At 45.6% G+C, this 17,085-nt stretch overlaps 1 protein-coding gene across 3 annotated transcripts; it reads left to right on the top strand.

The window, feature by feature from the left end:
- Window positions 1-267: 267 nt before the first annotated feature.
- On the top strand, window positions 268-16,530 carry golgb1 (golgin B1). 3 transcript variants are annotated; one of them, XM_058625633.1, is made up of 21 exons: window positions 268-455; window positions 578-693; window positions 1,556-1,634; window positions 2,445-2,636; window positions 2,725-2,844; window positions 2,998-3,165; window positions 3,246-3,368; window positions 3,794-3,907; window positions 4,075-5,134; window positions 5,243-5,319; window positions 5,647-5,707; window positions 6,068-11,135; window positions 11,215-11,626; window positions 11,705-11,938; window positions 12,017-12,844; window positions 12,937-13,130; window positions 13,214-13,373; window positions 13,541-13,641; window positions 13,715-13,786; window positions 14,370-14,460; window positions 14,817-16,530. In XM_058625633.1, the coding sequence occupies exons 3-21, from the start codon at window positions 1,566-1,568 to the stop codon at window positions 14,952-14,954; spliced, it is 9,282 nt and encodes a 3,093-aa protein (XP_058481616.1). In that variant the 5' UTR covers window positions 268-455; window positions 578-693; window positions 1,556-1,565; the 3' UTR covers window positions 14,955-16,530. The 3 variants fall into 3 exon arrangements, with proteins under 3 accessions (XP_058481616.1, XP_058481617.1, XP_058481615.1); XM_058625634.1 differs by lacking the exon at window positions 578-693 and having other exon boundaries at window positions 3,001-3,165; XM_058625632.1 differs by lacking the exon at window positions 578-693.
- The last annotated feature ends 555 nt before the right edge of the window (window positions 16,531-17,085 follow it).

The following is a 17,085-nucleotide window of genomic DNA, read 5'->3' as shown; positions in this document are numbered from 1 at the left end:
AAGTAGACTTTTAAATTTGCAGACAGTCCCTTACAGTCACAGGCACTGTGTTGTCACGGATGCCAACGAGTCCAGTTTTGTGTATGTTCATGTATTTTTAATGCATATATTTACGCAGACGCTCCCTGGATCAGAGAAGATATCTTGAAATGTGCAGACAGTCCCTTAAAGTCACAGTCACTGTGTTGTCACTGATGCCAACGAGTCCAGTTTTGTGTACGTTCATCTCTGTTTTAATGCATATAATATTTATGTACGCAGACGCTCCCTGGAACGGAGAAGATGTCCTGAAATTTGCAGACAGTCCCTTACATGCGCAGATCCAGACTGTCCAATCAGCGCCGAGGAAGCTCTGTTTCCGGGAATGTTTGGTGATGTGGCTATGCTCCGAAACCCATCCGAGCAGATTTCACAAATAAAAAACACATACTTTAACGTGGAGAGCACGCGCACAGGTGAGTCAAAAGTCCTTTCGTTCGTAAACACACGCGTGGTTGACTTTCACGTCACCGCTGTCACGCAGTGAACATTCAAATCCAGCGGAAAAGCTTTAAAAACAGCCGTTCTGATTTAACAGTTATCGCTGCTAGCTTAGCAAAGCTAACTCGACTGTGTCGTGGAAAGTGCGCTCCGAAATAACAGCGGACGTGTTTAACAGGAATCCTGTTTGCGCCAGCGCTTCCTCATCTTCAGGTATGTGCGCCAGTGTCCACACACTGCCAAAGTTTAGCGTCCATTTTCGCCGTCGCTAGGTTTTATCTTTGCTGCCCAGAAAAAGAGTGACGCAGCCGCAGTGGTTCTGTGTACTGTGGGTTCGGAAGCGTTCGGCAACGTTCGGTCCGGGCTCGCAGAGGGGAGATTAGGGGGGCGTCTGACAATGTGTTGCTTTGGACACGACACAAAAAGTGAAACATGGAGATGATACACGTTGCACTAGAACAACCCACTAGAAAACTCTTTTTTCTTCATATTTTCAGGGCTCATCATGACACAATTTTTCTCAGCTCATGTAGTTCACCTACATAAATGGTTTTGTAGATCATCAAATTTCCTTATTTTTTGTGATTGTTGGTTTAACAATTGAAATAAAATATATATTTTATCTCATAGAAAGTTAAATTCTCACAGCTTGCAAAACCTTGTTTTTTCCAAAGGCGCTAATGATTCTATATTTTAATAAGTTCATGAATGTACCCAGTCACTGCCTTCATATGCAAACAAAAGTAAAATAAACATACTCGGGCTTGTGTGTGTAATACCATCTGAAGGTGTGTCATTGAGCATCAGCGTCATATGATCAAAGACGTGGTAAAGGTCACGTGTACATATCCTCTGTTAGACAACATGAAGATTGGTTTACCTGCAGGTTGCATTTATGCTGCATTCAATCACTGAATTTATACCTGCAGCTAAACTGATTCTGAGGCTGGACGTCGATTGAATAAAATGGAGGTTTAAATGTCCGCTATTTGTATGTCAAACAAAATAAGGCTTGTGCAGTAAAGGAGTGGTGTGTCTGACACGTCAAACTTGTTTGTTTTGTCCTGACCTACAGTGCCATCTTTATGTTAAGCCGTCTGGCCACAGTCCTCCAGGAGCTCTCTGGAGAGGAGGGCGCAGATGGAGACCCACAGGTGAGACAGAAGCACGGAAACCATCCACCTTACTCCCATGGCCCATGATAGCGTGTAAATTATTGTTAATTCTTCCATCGCTTCCCTGCCTCTGTAGCAGAACCGGTGTTCGCCATGGTAACTGGACACTAATCCCCCAGAGGGATTGTGAAATTGAATGTGTGGGAACATTAACCTGTTACACCTCAAAAGGGAAAGTAGCACTATAATAGTCAAGGTGACAACAATTCTGATTAGGAATAAATGCATTGGACTCATTTAGTGTTTAAACGTCAGTGTTTCTATAACACTGCTGGACTGCAGTCTATGATGCACGGTGTCTGTATTTCCCAAATAATAACACATTTATAAAATTAAATTAGCTACAAACAATCTGAAATCTTCAGTATTTTCACAGCAATAACACCACAGTGTACACAGGTTTGTAGTTTAGGCCACTGAACTCATTCACTGTTGCTTCTGCTCCTGAAGATCCACTCATTATCATTTCTCCAGTTCAGCCTCCAGGAGTAAAGTGGAGAACTAAATGTTGTGTAAATGGTGTTTATTTAATCTTAATTTAGTCTAAATGAAGTTAAGAACTTTTTACGATACAAGGAAACAAAGCAAGGAACTGAGACTGTAAACAGGAGTTCTGGGAAATGTGGACCTTTAGTCTCATGAGAATTCAGAGCAAGAGTTAAGTTGAGATTCAGTAAAATTGTTAGACTCTTACTAAAAAACATCGTAGCCATTACCACCGTGTTTCGTAGACATAAAAAAAGTTTTCAAGTTTCCAATGAATGCTCCTTGATTTCTGTCCTCGTACAGGAAATGCTGGTCCCTCAGCTCCCTGATGACGAGGGTCAGGCTGCAGCAGAGACAGATGTACCTGAGGAGGCCATGGAGAGGCTGGCTCACCTGGAACAACTGGTTGTGCAGCTGAAGGAGCTCATCCGGGACAAGGACACGCTGCTTGTTCAAAAGGACACGGAGTTGTCCAACAAAGATGCTCAGCTCAATGTGAATAATCCTCTCTGTGTTTGAGTGTCACAGTTTACTCTTGACTTCAGCGTGGTTTTATGACAGAGCTGTTGTTTTGATTACACAGAGTGAAAAGGAAGAAGCCGAGGCTCGGTTCACCAAACTTAAACTACAGGCCAAAGCTAAGATGGCATCTCTCAACAAACAGATAGCTGGTTTGAAAGGATCAGGAGGAGACACGGTGACGGTGAGTCTGAAGCACAAACAAGTCTGAGTTTTGTCTGCAGAATTAACACACGCTTTCCTCCACTTACAAAAAAGATCTGATACAGATGAAAATACCACAGACTAAGGACTTTTTCCCAGGTTTTATCTGACATGAGCATCTGTTTGTCTGCAGCAGAGCCCAGACACTTCTTTCACAGGAGCTGGAGCTGCAGTCGAGGAGGAGCTCCAGGAACTGAAGCGCAAGCTGAGCGAGGAGGAGGCCAACAGCAGGGAGCTTCAACAACAACTTCAGACCCTGCAACAGCTTCTGCACCAGAAGGAATCTGCTCACGCTGAACAGGTGACACAGTGAAGGCAGAACCACTCAAAATGTCCTGAGAAAAGTTCTATCTGGACGATTTGTTGTGTTTGTGTTTGCAGCTGCAGAAGCTTCAGGCCGTGGTGTTTGAGAAGGACGTGCGCTTCCAGGAGCAGATTCAGAAACATGAAGAAGAGCTGATGAAGGTCACAACTCAGTCGCAGGAAGATGGCGAACTTGAGCAGGTACACGGCTGTGTGTTCATTTGAGTTTTAATCATTTATTTTAGATTCATTCAACCTTTTGTGATTATTTTACTTCTTTTTCTCACAAACTCTAAGTCTCTATTCTATCGATTACAATATATTTATAAGCCTCTTATTAACTAGAACAATTTATTATTCATTTGGCCAAAAATAACAAAATAACAGTTTTCATCAAGACAAAACAAATCATTTTTTGGTGTTTTTAATAAGATGTTTTGAGTGTTGATGCTAACTGAAGGCTACATTGGTTCTACGCCACACTTGGAAGGGAAGGGTGAGGTGTTAATTAGACTGGATTGAGAGCGAAACAGGCTAAAGTCGTCAAGCAGTTGGAGAGATATACTCTACTTCCATGGTATTTTAATTCTCCCCGTGTGGTTTCGTTGTCGTTTTCCTTTCTCCAGACTCTTCACACAGTTCAGAGACGCTGTGAAGAGCTTGAGGAGGCTCTCAGGTCCCGTGCTCAGGTGGTGGAAGTTCTGCAGCAAGAAGTGAGCAGCGCGGATCAGCAAAAACAGGTACACTTCCTGCTATGCTGCCAGATATTTACCGACACTTTGACACACCTCAAACGGTGATGACACGCCATTAATATGTGTTGTTTATATTGGTGAGATACCAATATAAACATACTCAACACCTGCTCATGTGTCTTTTCTTTCTGCCTCACCCTCTCGCTGCTCAGATCTTGACTGCTCAGTTCCGGCAGATGGAGCAAGAGCTGGCCGAGGCTGTGAAGCTGAGGGAGGAGGAGCGGCAGCAGTGGGCCCAACAGGCCAGCAGGGCAGACGTCGAACTCGCAGCCCTGCGAACAACCCTGGAGGCTCTGGAAGAAGAGAGAGCGGAGGTAGTGAGGCAGGAGAGCGAGTTACTGTCCCTGAGAGAGGCAGAGCGTGTTAGTCTGGAGGCTCTAGAAAAAGAGAGAGCGGAGGTGGTGAGGCAGGAGAGCGAGTTAGTCTCTCTGAGAGAGGCTCTGGAGAACGAGAGAGCGGAGGTGGTGAGGCAGGAGAGCGAGTTAGTCTCTCTGAGAGAAGCTCTGGAGAACGAGAGAGCGGAGGTGGTGAGGCAGGAGAGCGAGTTAGTCTCTCTGAGAGAGGCTCTGGAGAACGAGAGAGCGGAGGTGGTGAGGCAGGAGAGTGAGTTAGTCTCTCTGAGAGAAGCAGAGTGTGTTGGTCAGGAGGCTCTGGAAAAAGAGAGAGCGGAGGTGGTGAGGCAGCAGAGCGAGTTAGTGTCCCTGAGAGAAGCAGAGCGTGTTAGTCAGGAGACTCTGGAGAACGAGAGGATGGAAGTTACCAGACTGGAGAGAGAACTGGCTCTGATGAAAGAGGCTGAGCTCACATCTGTCCAAGGGAGCCACGAAGCTTCAGAGAGAGACGCCGCGGAAATATCTCGGCTCGAAAGCGAACTTGCATCTTTGAGAGAGACGGCCGTTCATACCAGCCAGGACGCCTTAGAGAGGGAGAAGTCAGACGTAGATCAACTAGAAAGAGAGCTGGCTTCACTTAAAGAGAAGCAGGAAGATGCTCAGAAGAAGGATGAGATCTTTGTGGAGCTTTGGAGACATTTACGAGCGCTCGCAGTAGCTGGTGAACCAGCAGAAGACGAAAACCTGGTCCCTGACAACTTTTCTCTGCTTCTGGACGCCGTGCGGTCGATTGACAGCGAGCTGATCAGGCTGAAAGAGAAACACAGTGAGAGTGAAGAACATTGTGTATCTCTCACCCACACCATGGAAACCCTTCAGGGTAAGAGCATCTATCTCTGTGTCTGTGTGTGTGTGTGTGTGTGATTTATCGCACCAATCACATCTCAGTAAAGTAATGATGTTTTTCATGTGATCAACTGATTTTCAGAACAACTTAATAGAAAAAGCACAGAACAGGAGGAGACCACGGCCAGGTTACAGCAGCTGGAGCAGCAGATCGTCACGGTCAGTGTCATCACCACGTTCACACCTGGATTCGTTATCTGCTTTAGTATTATTATTATAGCTGTTTGGTGACATCCCATCAGCAGCTGTGCGTGTGGACTTGATAAGATTACCACACCTGTGACTACAGCCTTAAAGACTGCTGATAGAGATTTAAGTCAAAGCAGTCGTCACAGAGGCTGCATAACTAAGGTTGTCCTTCTTCTTATTTAGAATTCATCTCTCGATTATCACAAAATTAAGTCTCAGCTTTATTTCTGGTGATTTTATAGACGAGCAAATAAGCAAAGTCCTACCTTGATTCACAGTTTGGTTTCTTTCCTTCAGTTGTCTGACAGAGACGAAGATACTGGACCACTGCCACAGGATTCCTCTGAAGCCCAAAAAGGTACAAAAATCCACTCTATGCTGTATATAAAAAACAATGGAGATATCACATACGAGGGTCTTTTGTGTAAAAATAAGAAATAGAATCCATCATTTTAAATGACTTGCTGTAAGTGATTGTGTTAAATTCTACTTTATGCTACTTCTTTTACACTTCATGCAAACATTTATTCTTTATAGCCATTTGTATTTTTATTTTAAGCTTTTTTGAAGAGTTATTTTATTTAGACATAAAGAAGAAAATCAAGAAATGTAATATTTTTACTTGTAAGTTAATTCAGATTTACAACTGTTTATAGTAGAATATGTTTAGAGAATAGTTTTATTGTAAAAAGCTGTTATTTTCTTGTGTTTTTCACAGCCCAAATACTGGCACTGGAGCAGCAGCTTTTAATAAAAGATAACAAGCTTGTTGCCTTGCGAGAATCCCTGAGGCTGGCTAAAGACCAAAGCTCCAGTGAGGTTTCGTCAAGTGAAACACATGATCAGACTTCAGACCAGAATCAGGATGACAGTTCTGCTGCTCTCCCTGGTCTTAATGAGGACACACAAGAAGAAGACACCACTTTAGTAGCCGAGGACACGTCTGTTCTTTCCGTCTCGGCTGATAATGACAGCAGCCCGGAGCTTATTGGACACCAGTCTGAGTCACCGGAAGAATCCAAAGCGACGTCTTCAGATGAGATGGTCACCAGCTGTGATTCGGAGGTGGCACACAGCAGCTGGACACTCCTGGAAGCCGTAAATCAAGATGGAGGCCAGGAGTGGCCCTCCATGCAGGATTTCACACAAATGCAGCTGCAGTCGTGGGAGACGACAAGCATGGAGCAAGAAACCTCCACGGTTCAAGTCGAGTCCTCCTCTGTCATCATTCGAGAGACTGTTCAGGTCCATGTTACTCAGCAGAGTTCGTCTTCGGCGGATGCTGGTGTGTCCTCTGGCCAGGTCTTTGCTCAAGCTTTGGCTGAGGAGCTCCAGAAGAGGTACAGTGAACTTCTGGCTGAGCTGCAGATGTTGAAAGAGGCAGCTGCAGAGTCACAGGAGAAAATCCAGAACCTGGAGGAAGAAACTCAGCTGCTTTCTGCTGCTAAACAAGAGGCAGAGTCTCAGGCCAATAACTTTGCAGAGGAGCTTCAGTTAGCCAAATCTGAGTTGAGCGGTGTCTCCCAGCAAAGCGGCTTATTAGTGGAGAAGCATTTTACAGAAATACAGCTTCTAGAAGAACAGATAGACATTTTGAGCACTGAAAGAAAAGCCAAGGAGGAGAAGATCCAGAGCCTTCAGAGCGACTTGGAAACAACCCTCCAAGCTCTGTCTGAGCAGGAGGGACAGGTCCGGATGCTGAGTGCTCAGCTGGAGGACAGAGAACTCTTCACCTCGGAGCTTGAAAGGAGGCTGCAAGATATGGAAACCAGCATGTTGGAATCTTCCCAGACTTCAGATCTCAACAATGAATCTTTGTCACTGAAGGACACAGAGATTGGCGACTTACAGCTGCGTCTCAGTCAGAAAGAGCAAGAGATGATGGAGCTTAATGACAGTATGTCTGCTAAACTCCTCCAGGTAGAAGAAGAGAAATTCCACATAGACTGTGAAGTCAATAAACTGAAAGAGCAGATTGTGGATCTTGAGAAAGTGAGAGAAGAGAAACAACCGCTGAGCTGTGAAGACTCCACTTCTCACGGTGATGATGAACTTGCAAGTTTACGAAAGCAGAAAGAAGAGTTGGAAACTCAACTAACACACATGAAGAAGAAGCTGCAGGCTGCACTTGTGCAACGGAAAGAGCTCATGAAGAAGGTCAGGGACTTTGAGGCAGAAGCAAAAAATAGGAAAGAGCAAGAAGAATTAACCATGGTAGATATTCCTGCAGTTGTCACAGAAGAAGAAGAAGAAGAAGAAACTAGAGGACATGATATTCAAGAAATGAAGGCTAAACTCCTAGATCTTGAGGACGCTTTAAGATCCAAAGGGTATACAGTTGAAGTTCTCGAGCAGAAAGTTGGCCAACAAGAACAAGTCATTGCTGAGATGGTTGCCCTGAATAGAAAGCTAAGTGAAGAAGCCGAAAATGCTCAACAGGCTTCAGACATCACCTCTGAGATAACTGTGTTACAAACCCAAGTGGCCACTCTGAAAGCAGAGTGCGAGACACTTCAGAAGAAGGTTCAGGACGCTCAAGAATCTCGCAAAGAGACTATCCGCAAAGCAAAGGAGAAAGACAGACACCACCGCGAGCAACTGAAGCAGCAGAAGGAAGAATACAGTGAACTGATGGAGCGCTTCGAGGTGCAGAGCGGAGAAAGAGACGGCCTTCTTACTAAACTCAGTGAAATAGAAGAAAAGGTGAGCCATGAAACAGAGGATATGTCCCAACAACAGACACAGCAGCTGTCCCAAACTATGGAGAAGCAACCAGCTGGTGACTGGATCCAGGAGGACTGGGTGGACTTTGCCACATCTGAACCAGATTCATCACAACCACAAACGAGTAAACCACTTCAGCCTCCTGCAGAGCTGTCAGAATCTCTGAAAGCTCTTGGGGAAGAGATCCACACTGTGCGGTTGGCCAACGCCGAGCTGGAGAAGCAGCTTCAAGAAACGCAGGCCAGTCTGTCACTGAAAGAGGCGGAGTTACTGGATTTGAGCCTGGAGCTACAAGCACTACGAGAGAAAGAAAAACAAATCAGCGCACTCTCAGAGGAAATTGCAGATCTCAGAGAAAAGTATCGTCAAGCTGAGTCTCATGCAGAAACCCTAAAAGCAGAGATGGATGCTGCGAACAAAGCAGCGTCTGCGGCATCTGCAGATTCTGCATCTTCTGTTGCAGCACTTCAGGGTGAAGTGGAAGATTTCAAGCAGTTTCTCGACAAGAAAAACCAGGAGATAATGGAGCTCAGTCAGCAACTCAGTGAGCAGAACTCCCTCATACACTCAATGCAAGACACAGTCTCTCAGAAGGATCAACTAATAGCCTCTTTACAGGATGAAGTAAAGGTCGAGCAGGAGAAAACCCAGAAATTAGAGGTTGAGGTTCCACAGAAGCAAGAGGAAGAGAAAGACAATGAGATGAAGATTCAGCAGCTTCAGCGAAAACTTCAGGCTGCACTGATCTCTCGCAAAGAGATGCACAAAGAAAAGAAAACCCAGAAAGAGCAACTAGATTCAACTGAGAAGCTCACTGCTGAGCTGAAACAGAAACTCGAGTCTGCAGAAGAAGAGCTGGAGAAGCTCAGAGCAGAAAGACTAAGGCTCATTGATGAGGTTGATCGGATGTTGCTGGAGAACCAAAGCCTTGGATCGTCCTGTGAGAGTCTCAAACTGGCCATGGAAGGTGTACTGAACGAGAAAGATGCTTGTAAGAGAGAAGTGGAGTTTGCAAAAGAAGAGGCCGCCAAGGTCAGCAAGGAATGGGAGGGCAAGGTTCAAATCATGAAGGACGAGTACGAGACTCTGCTCAAGTCATATGAAAACGTGAGCGACGAGGCAGAGCGAGTGAGGCGAGTCCTGGAAGCTGCCAGACAGGAGAGACAGGAGTTAGGGGCCAGAGTGAGGACACATGAGGCTGCGAAGCAAGAAGCTGAGCGGCAGACGGAGGAGGCGCAGAAAGAGGTGAATTCAGTCAAAGACAAAATGAGGAAATTTGCCAAAACAAAGCAGCAGAAAATACTGGAATTAGAGGAGGAGAACGAGAGACTGCGGGAGTTGCAGGAAAAGCCTGTCATGAAAGGAAACGACAGTACTTTGCAAGCTGAAGTTGAGAGACTCAAAGAGGAAGTTCAGAATTTGAAAGATGAGCTGGACGCTACATCAGAAGAGAAAGAAACTTTAGGAAAGCAGGTTGAAGAAATGAGGGAACAAATTGACCAAATGGGAAAGAAAGAGGACGATGAAACCCAATCAAGTCTTCTTAGTTCTGTAGCTGTTGTAGAAGAGGTTGTCACGGCCCAAACAGTAGATGAAATCACAACCAAACCAGAGTCTAATGAGAGTCAGAATGATGATAAAGAAAAGCCTTTACCTCCAAAAGAGTCTCCAGATGATCACATAGTTGCAGCGTCTGCACCAGAAACACATTTGCAACCTACGGAGGAGAAAGAAGAGGAACTGGTGGAAGGTGCTCAGACTTTATTAGAGGACAAAATGAGAGAGATGGAGGCAGCGGTTAACACAGAGAGGGCACTGTGGCAGGAACGGGAGGCTGAACTCAAAGCTAAGCTGGTGTCTCTTGAGCAAGACCTTCAGGAAAGTCAAGATAAGCTGACTCTGTTGTCCTCTTTAGAAAGGTACCTGGAAGAGAGCAAAGAGAGAGAAAAGAGTCTGATCGAAGAGGGTTCAAAGAGGGAAACTCAGGTCAAAGAACTTCTCAGAAGCCTTGAAACTGAGAAGGATAACCTGGAGGAGCGTCTCATGAACCAGTTGGCTCAACTCAATGGGAGCATTGCCGGTTATCAGCAAGAGGCAGCAGACAACCGGGAACACCTGGCTGGAATCCAGCGGCAGGTGGAGACGTTGGAGAGGGAACGAGCTGAACTTGAAGCCGAGGCTCAGAGCGAGCGGGACCGAGCATCCAGGCTGGAAGAAGACATGAGGCAGGCCCAGAGGGAGAGAGCCGAGGCAGAGGCTGAGTCTGGGAAACAGAGGGAGCTGGAGCAGCAGCTGAGGTCTGCTCAAAGGGTCAGAGAAGGAAGCCAGAGCAGAGCTCGTCAGCTGGAAGAGCTGCTGAGGGAGAAGCAGCTGGAGGTGCGACAGCTGCAGAAGGACAGCATCCAGTACCAGGAGAGGATCAGCGAACTGGGCAAGGAAGTTAAGTCACTGCAGCTTGGTCACGATGAGCTCATTAGCAAGTTAAAGCAATCTCAGCTGGAATCTTCCTCAACCCAAGACGACATGAAGACGATTGAGGCTGAACTGACAAACTGTAAAGCTAAACTAGATGAGGTCCAAAAACAACTGAGCGAGGCCTTAGCTGAGAAAGCAACTTTGGAACAGAGCTCTCAGCAGAAAGTGGCTTTGATTAAAGCTGAAGCAGAGCAAACGCTGGACTCTGTCAGGTTCAGGCTGGGAGCTGAACTGAAGGAGATGGACCTGAGACTGGAGGAGGCCTACAGGGAGCGGGAAAGGGAAGTGGAGGCAACTGTGGAGGCCAGAGAGATGGCAGAAGGTGCCGAAAGACACGCCCAGGAAATGCAAGCCCGTCTAGATGAGTCTTTGGCTCGGTTAGCTGCGTTCTCTCGATGCATGTCCTCGCTGCAAGACGATCGGGACAGAGTTCTGGACGAGACTCGGCAGTGGGAAACTCGTTTTAATGATGCTCTGCAGGCCAAGGAGGCTGAAGTCAGGGAGGCTGAGACACGGGCGAGGGACCTGGCAGAACGTCTTCAGAAAGAAACCGCACTGAAAGGGGAACTTCAGCTCTCTGTGGACAGGTACAAACAGATCCCACTATTTCCTTGTTTTAAAATAAGTTTCTCAAAATTCACACTATTGTTGTTGTTGTTTTTTCAGACTGGAGAAAGCAGGTGAAGAATGTCAGCTGAAACTGGAGAAACAGGAAAAGGAAGTCACAGAGATCGAAGCTGTCCTTGAGGAGGAGAGAACCCTGCACCAAGAAACACTATCTGAGCTGAAGTCTGCTCAGAAGGAAGTCCGTGCACTTACAGAAGAGCTGGAGGGCGTTCGTCACAGAGTCCAGGCTCTGGACGAGGCTGTCGGTCGGCTGCAGGGAGAAGTCGACCAGACCAGGACTGAGCTGAAGGAGAGGGAGGCAGACGAGAGGAGGCTGTGTCTGAACGTGGAGCAGCTAGAGACAGACCTGAGGTCTTCTAAGGCCTTGACTGAGAGTCTGCAGACAGAGTTAAATGAGAAGGAGAGGAGAGAAGTGGAAATGCTGGGAGAGAAGGAGCATGCTGTTGCACAGGTTCAGGCTTTTCCTTCTCATTTATGTTTGAAATGTTCTTCACAAATGTCCCACTGTTCATATTTGCTTGTGTCTCAGGCTGCTGACGAAGCCAGAAAGGAGGCCGACAGTCGTGCACAGGAAGCTGAGAAGGAGCTGGAGCAGAGAAGGGAAGAGGTGCGAGACCTGGAGGAAAGACTGCGGAAGGCCGAGGAAGAGAGCAACAACAGAAAAGTTCGACTGGACTCGTTCACTAAGGCCATGGGCTCCTTACAGGACGATAGAGACCGAGTCCTGAACATATACAAACAGCTGGAGGAGAAACACCTGCAGGTAACATCAGCACTAACATTGCTGTCTGTTGTTTTCTTGTTTTGTAAATGTCCAAAATAATATTTTTTATGTTTCCAGGTCATGATGGAGAAAGACGGTCTGATCCAAGAAGCAGCCGGGGAGAACAACAGCCTGAAGGAAGAACTGCGCTCTCTGCTGGTCCAGAGAGACGACCTGTACGCCGAGAAGGCCAAGCTGTCTGCGGAGCTGCACGGCTATCGAGACGAACTTAACCAGGTCCTCAGCATGAAGGACTCCCAGCACAAACAACTCCTGGCAGCACAGAGAGCGAGAATCACAGCGCTGGAGAAGGAGCGCGAGGAACTGGAAAGTCAGTTAAAGAGTGTCCGCAGAGCCAGAGAGGCAGAAGAAGACGCCGTGTCAAAGGTGGAGGTGGAGAGTCTCAGTCAGGCCGCTGCATCACAGGCTTCTGATGCTCCTGGTGCAGAGGTTGAGAAGCTGAGAGAGCAGCTGCACGCAGCAAGAGAACAAGTGCAGGACTTAGAGGAGACCCTGTCGAGGGAGCGACAAGGGCAGGAAAACAGGAACCAAGAGCTAGCTGAACTGCGATGGGAAGGAGGCGTGATGCGTACAGAGTCAGAGAGCGCTCAGGAAAGGGTGGCCGAGCTGGCCCGAGACCTGCTGGTCATCGAGCAGCAGCTGCTCGGAGAGAAAGAGGCGGTGACGCAGCTGAGAGCAGAGAACCAGTCATTCGCTAAATCCATGGCCTCACTACAGGACAGCAGGGACCAGGCACTGAACAAGGTCCAGGAACTAAGCCGGAAACTTGAGGAGATGAGCAAGGCAGGTGGCCACACAGCTCCCAGCAGCCCTGGAGGCTCCACAGGGGAAGTGTGGGGCCTAAAGAACGCTCTGCAGGCCCTTCAAAATGACCGGGAGAGACTGGTGAGTGACTGATAATCCATGTTTTAGCTTTTAGGATCTTCATGAACATCTGTTCCAACATATTCACCTGTGTTTCCCTCGCTCGTGTGCAGCTGGAGCAGCTTCAAACTCAGACGTCTGAGCTCAACAAGCAGAAACGGGAGCTGACTCGACTCGGAGCAGGAGAGCTGATCAAAGTCAGCCAGGAGCTGTTTGAGGAGAAGGAGAAGAACGAGGAGATGCTGGGTGTCATTGCGCAGCTGGAGAGTGTGCTGGAAACGGGCAAGCAGGAAACGGAGACACTGCGGTGAGACACGGGCCAGGCATTCAGTCAACGTCAGCAAACCAGCATTTTGATTTATCAGATTTGTTGTTTTATACAAATCATAGGCTGGAGCGCGTCGACTGGACGACTCAAGCCGAGCAGCTGAAGCAGCAGACGCTCGCCACGCTGTCAGAGCGCGACCAACAGCTGCGACAGCTCACCGCCATGCTGGAGGAAGCTCGCGCTCACCGAGCCAAAATTCAGCAGGAACACTATCAGAGAGAGGTATGTGCTCGTCACGTCGCTCCTGACGTCCGTCCTTCATCTGTACGCCTCAGTCTTTCATGTTAATCCTTCACCAGATGTACTTTAATGTACGTCTGGTGCTGGGGAACATCAAGGATTTGAACTGAGGCCATTATTCCTGACCTCGTGCCATGATCTTTCCACAGGGCACAGAGAAAGTGGACAGTCCTCCTGGAGCCCCGCAGGAGAGGAGGGGTCTGTCGGACAGCCACGCCTTCACCGCTGAGGTCAAAGACTTACAGCGCAGGTATCGTATCGATCCAACATCAAGTTTGTCAAGTTGAACTGATATTCACTTCCTCTCACCTTCTCTGCTTCAGGCTGGATGAGGAGATACACCAGAGGATGGCTGCTGAGGAGCAGCTCATGGTCACACAGGAACAATTCAAACGGTCAGAAACTTTAGAAGGAGAAGCAGACATGACAACAGCTCTAAATGTGATGATGAGTCAGTGATTTGTTGAGACTAAGAATGCTGCTCACATTAAGAGTGTCCTGTACGTTCATAGACCTTTACTTTCATTACCTTTGTTAGGTAACTTTCAGTCACTTAGTTAAATCTGAATAAAACACAGAGTCACAAAAGAACCTGTTTTTAACTCAGTGATGTCGACAGCTGCTGAGTCAGGAGGTCAAATCCATGCTTTGGTGCAGATGATGATGAGATTTTATAACTTTAGATTTCTCTCATGAGACGAAGTTTATTTAGGTTTAATTATATGTTGAATTATTTAAATCAGTTTAACAAGTATGTTAAACGAGTCACTATATGATGCATAAAATGATTTATATTATAATTAGAGTCATAATAGTTTGCCACATTTTGGAAGCACTGCACTATTTCATGGCATGAAACTGTATTATTATAAATCACAAGATTTAAGCGTCTGATTCCTCGTTAAACCTGATAAATGCTCTGGTGAGTTTGTGTCATCTAACGTTCGCCTTTATTGTCATTTTTATTCTGATTTTCAGTCAAAGCTCGGCAAAGTGGCGCTCAGCTCAGGAAGACGATCAGTCAGAGACGGCTGTTTTCATCGAGCCGTCAGAAGGAGGCGTCACTCGGGTGAGGTTTCAGCTCCAACTGTAACTGTAACCTGGCCTTTCCTGTAACTGTAACCTGGTGTTTCCTGTAACCTGGCGTTTCCTGTAACTGTAACCTGGTGTTTCCTGTAACCTGGTGTTTCCTGTAACCTGGTGTTTCCTGTAACCTGGCGTTTCCTGTAACCTGGCCTTTCCTGTAACTGTAACCTGGTGTTTCCTGTAACCTGGCCTTTCCTGTAACTGTAACCTGGTGTTTCCTGTAACCTGGTGTTTCCTGTAACCTGGTGTTTCCTGTAACCTGGCGTTTCCTGTAACCTGGCGTTTCCTGTAACCTGGCGTTTCCTGTAACCTGGCGTTTGTTTCTTTCCTCTCTCTCAGATCCGTAGAGGAGGCCCGGGTTGGAAGCGGATGCTGCGAGTGGCTTTCTGCTCCCGCCAGCGTACGCCTCTGCTGCTGAGCCTCTATCTGCTGACCGTGCACGTCCTGCTGCTGCTGTGTCTGGGCGGATTCCTGTGAACAGACGCACACCTGACTACATCTGTTTGATTTAGAGTGTGAAGGTTATTCTACAAAAACACACACACACACACACACGCACTTTACAGGATTTTCAACTTTTAGCCAAAGTGTAGAGATTTATGTCGTTATTTTAACTCTTTTGATGTCAGGTGGATTTGAAAAGTGTTAAGTTTGACAGAAAAGGACAGAAAGAGACAGAGCGAGGACAGAAAGACAGAAAGAGACAGAGAGTTCATGCTTTTCCTGCTGTTGCACAGAGAAGAAAGTTTCTTGTTAATAATGCAGTGTTTTGGTCGATGGTTTTTCTTCCTGTGCCTTTAGATCGGGATTTAAAGGGTTTTTTTATGATAAAGAAAAAGTTGGACATTTTGGGGGAAAACGAACACAAACTGACGCCGCTGATCATCTGTTAACTTAAAGCTTAGTTTGAGAAACGTGTCATTTGTATAATCTGTACAAGGCCATATTTTTACTTTATGTTACTTAATTCACTCGACTACAAGTGAAGGAAAACATCTTTACCTTTAATGGGCTGCAAACCTGTTTTTACATCAATATTTGAGCTTGTTTTTTCCATTTATTCTCCAAACTCCGACGACTTCATTTAAAAACCGTATGAAGCTCAAACAGCAACAGGTCACTCTTTTAAACATGAGCTGAATATTGAATAAAGTTTTCCATGGAAAACTGAGATGTTAAGGATAAAAACATTCAGGACAGTTATTCCAGACTTTTTTTGTTCCATTTTTTCCTCATTAGTAATTGCTGTGCAGTGATTGGCCCTCAGTTCAAAGGTCGCGTGTGTTTGGCTGAAATTGAAGATCTTCAGAATGGATTGTATGAGTGAGACTTTTATATTAGTATCAGGAGCAGAGGCAGAGGCAGAGCCGCCCACAGTGGACACTAAACTAAACCTTTGATGCTTTCTTGGTTTTCAGGGGACTCTTTTGAAGGAGCAGTATACTTAAAAATAGCTCCACCTGGTGGAAACACACTGACATGTATATTACTTTCACTGAGGAGAACATTTTAAAGTAGTGGAGACTTTTTATACACTGATACTGACTCCAGTCATAAGACACCCAGCATTCCCGTCTGAGTTTAGTGTGGAAATACAAAAATGTTGAACTTTTATCTCCTGAGGTTCAGGATGTGTCGTCTTCTCCTCGCGTCGTGCACAAGAAAATAATAATAATAATAATAATAATAATATGAATCATAACGGAGCACAGTGCAATTCCTCTTCTTACACTTTCCACTCATGTGTGTTCTTTTCTTTTCCTCTCACACGTCTGTTCTCCCTCTCTTTCATATCCAGTTTACTTTTTTTTTTATTTTAAAAAGCGGTCGATGAAGTTGCCTTAAGTGTGGGATCATTCCAGGGGACACTGAACTTTTTAATCCATCCCATCATTGATTTCTCTCATGTAGCATAATTTATTGATTGGTTCATTTTCACTTTAATCACACGGTGTCAGTCAGACAAACATCATTCACTACTTCTGCTGTAAATAACTGTTCAAAAGGGCTGTCAAGAAAAAACATGTCATTAAAGTGTTGGTGGTTCAGGGAATTGATTCATTTCCTTTTTATTGTGTCCAGAAAACTCTTTTTATCTTTATAATATTCAAGAAAATGAATGTGACTGTTTTCTTTTATATATTTGTAAAATTATGGAATTAAAAGGGAACTTTAGGATGATAAAAGTCCACTGGAACGTTGACATAAACACGAGAGAATCCCGCTGAAACTCACCATTATTCTCATAATCCATTCATCTGTAGATTATTTATGAGTTGTTTTTTTGAGTGGTTTTGTCAGAAATCATGTTTTGTCCACAAACCAAAATAATTCTTTAGTTTTCATGATTTCTTTGTTCTATGGAGCAAAGAAATCACAAAATATTAACATTTAAGAAGCTGAAAAATCTGAAAACTTGTTCTAATTATTGAAAAACAAGAACAATAAAAATAATAAATGGATTATCTGAATAATGAATGAGTGATAAGATGTTTTAGCTGGAGGTTTGGTTTCCTCAGGATTTCACTGCAGGAAGGTAAATAAGTTGAATTATTCTTTTTATTTGAATTGATCATGTGACTGATTTAAGGCGTGACTCACATGCTTT

This window comes from Solea solea, chromosome 3 (assembly GCF_958295425.1).
Source record: "Solea solea chromosome 3, fSolSol10.1, whole genome shotgun sequence".
NCBI classification, from domain to species: Eukaryota; Metazoa; Chordata; class Actinopteri; order Pleuronectiformes; family Soleidae; genus Solea; species Solea solea.
The sequence above is the reverse complement of the archived record's forward strand: the minus strand, read 5'-3'. Positions and strand labels throughout refer to the sequence as shown.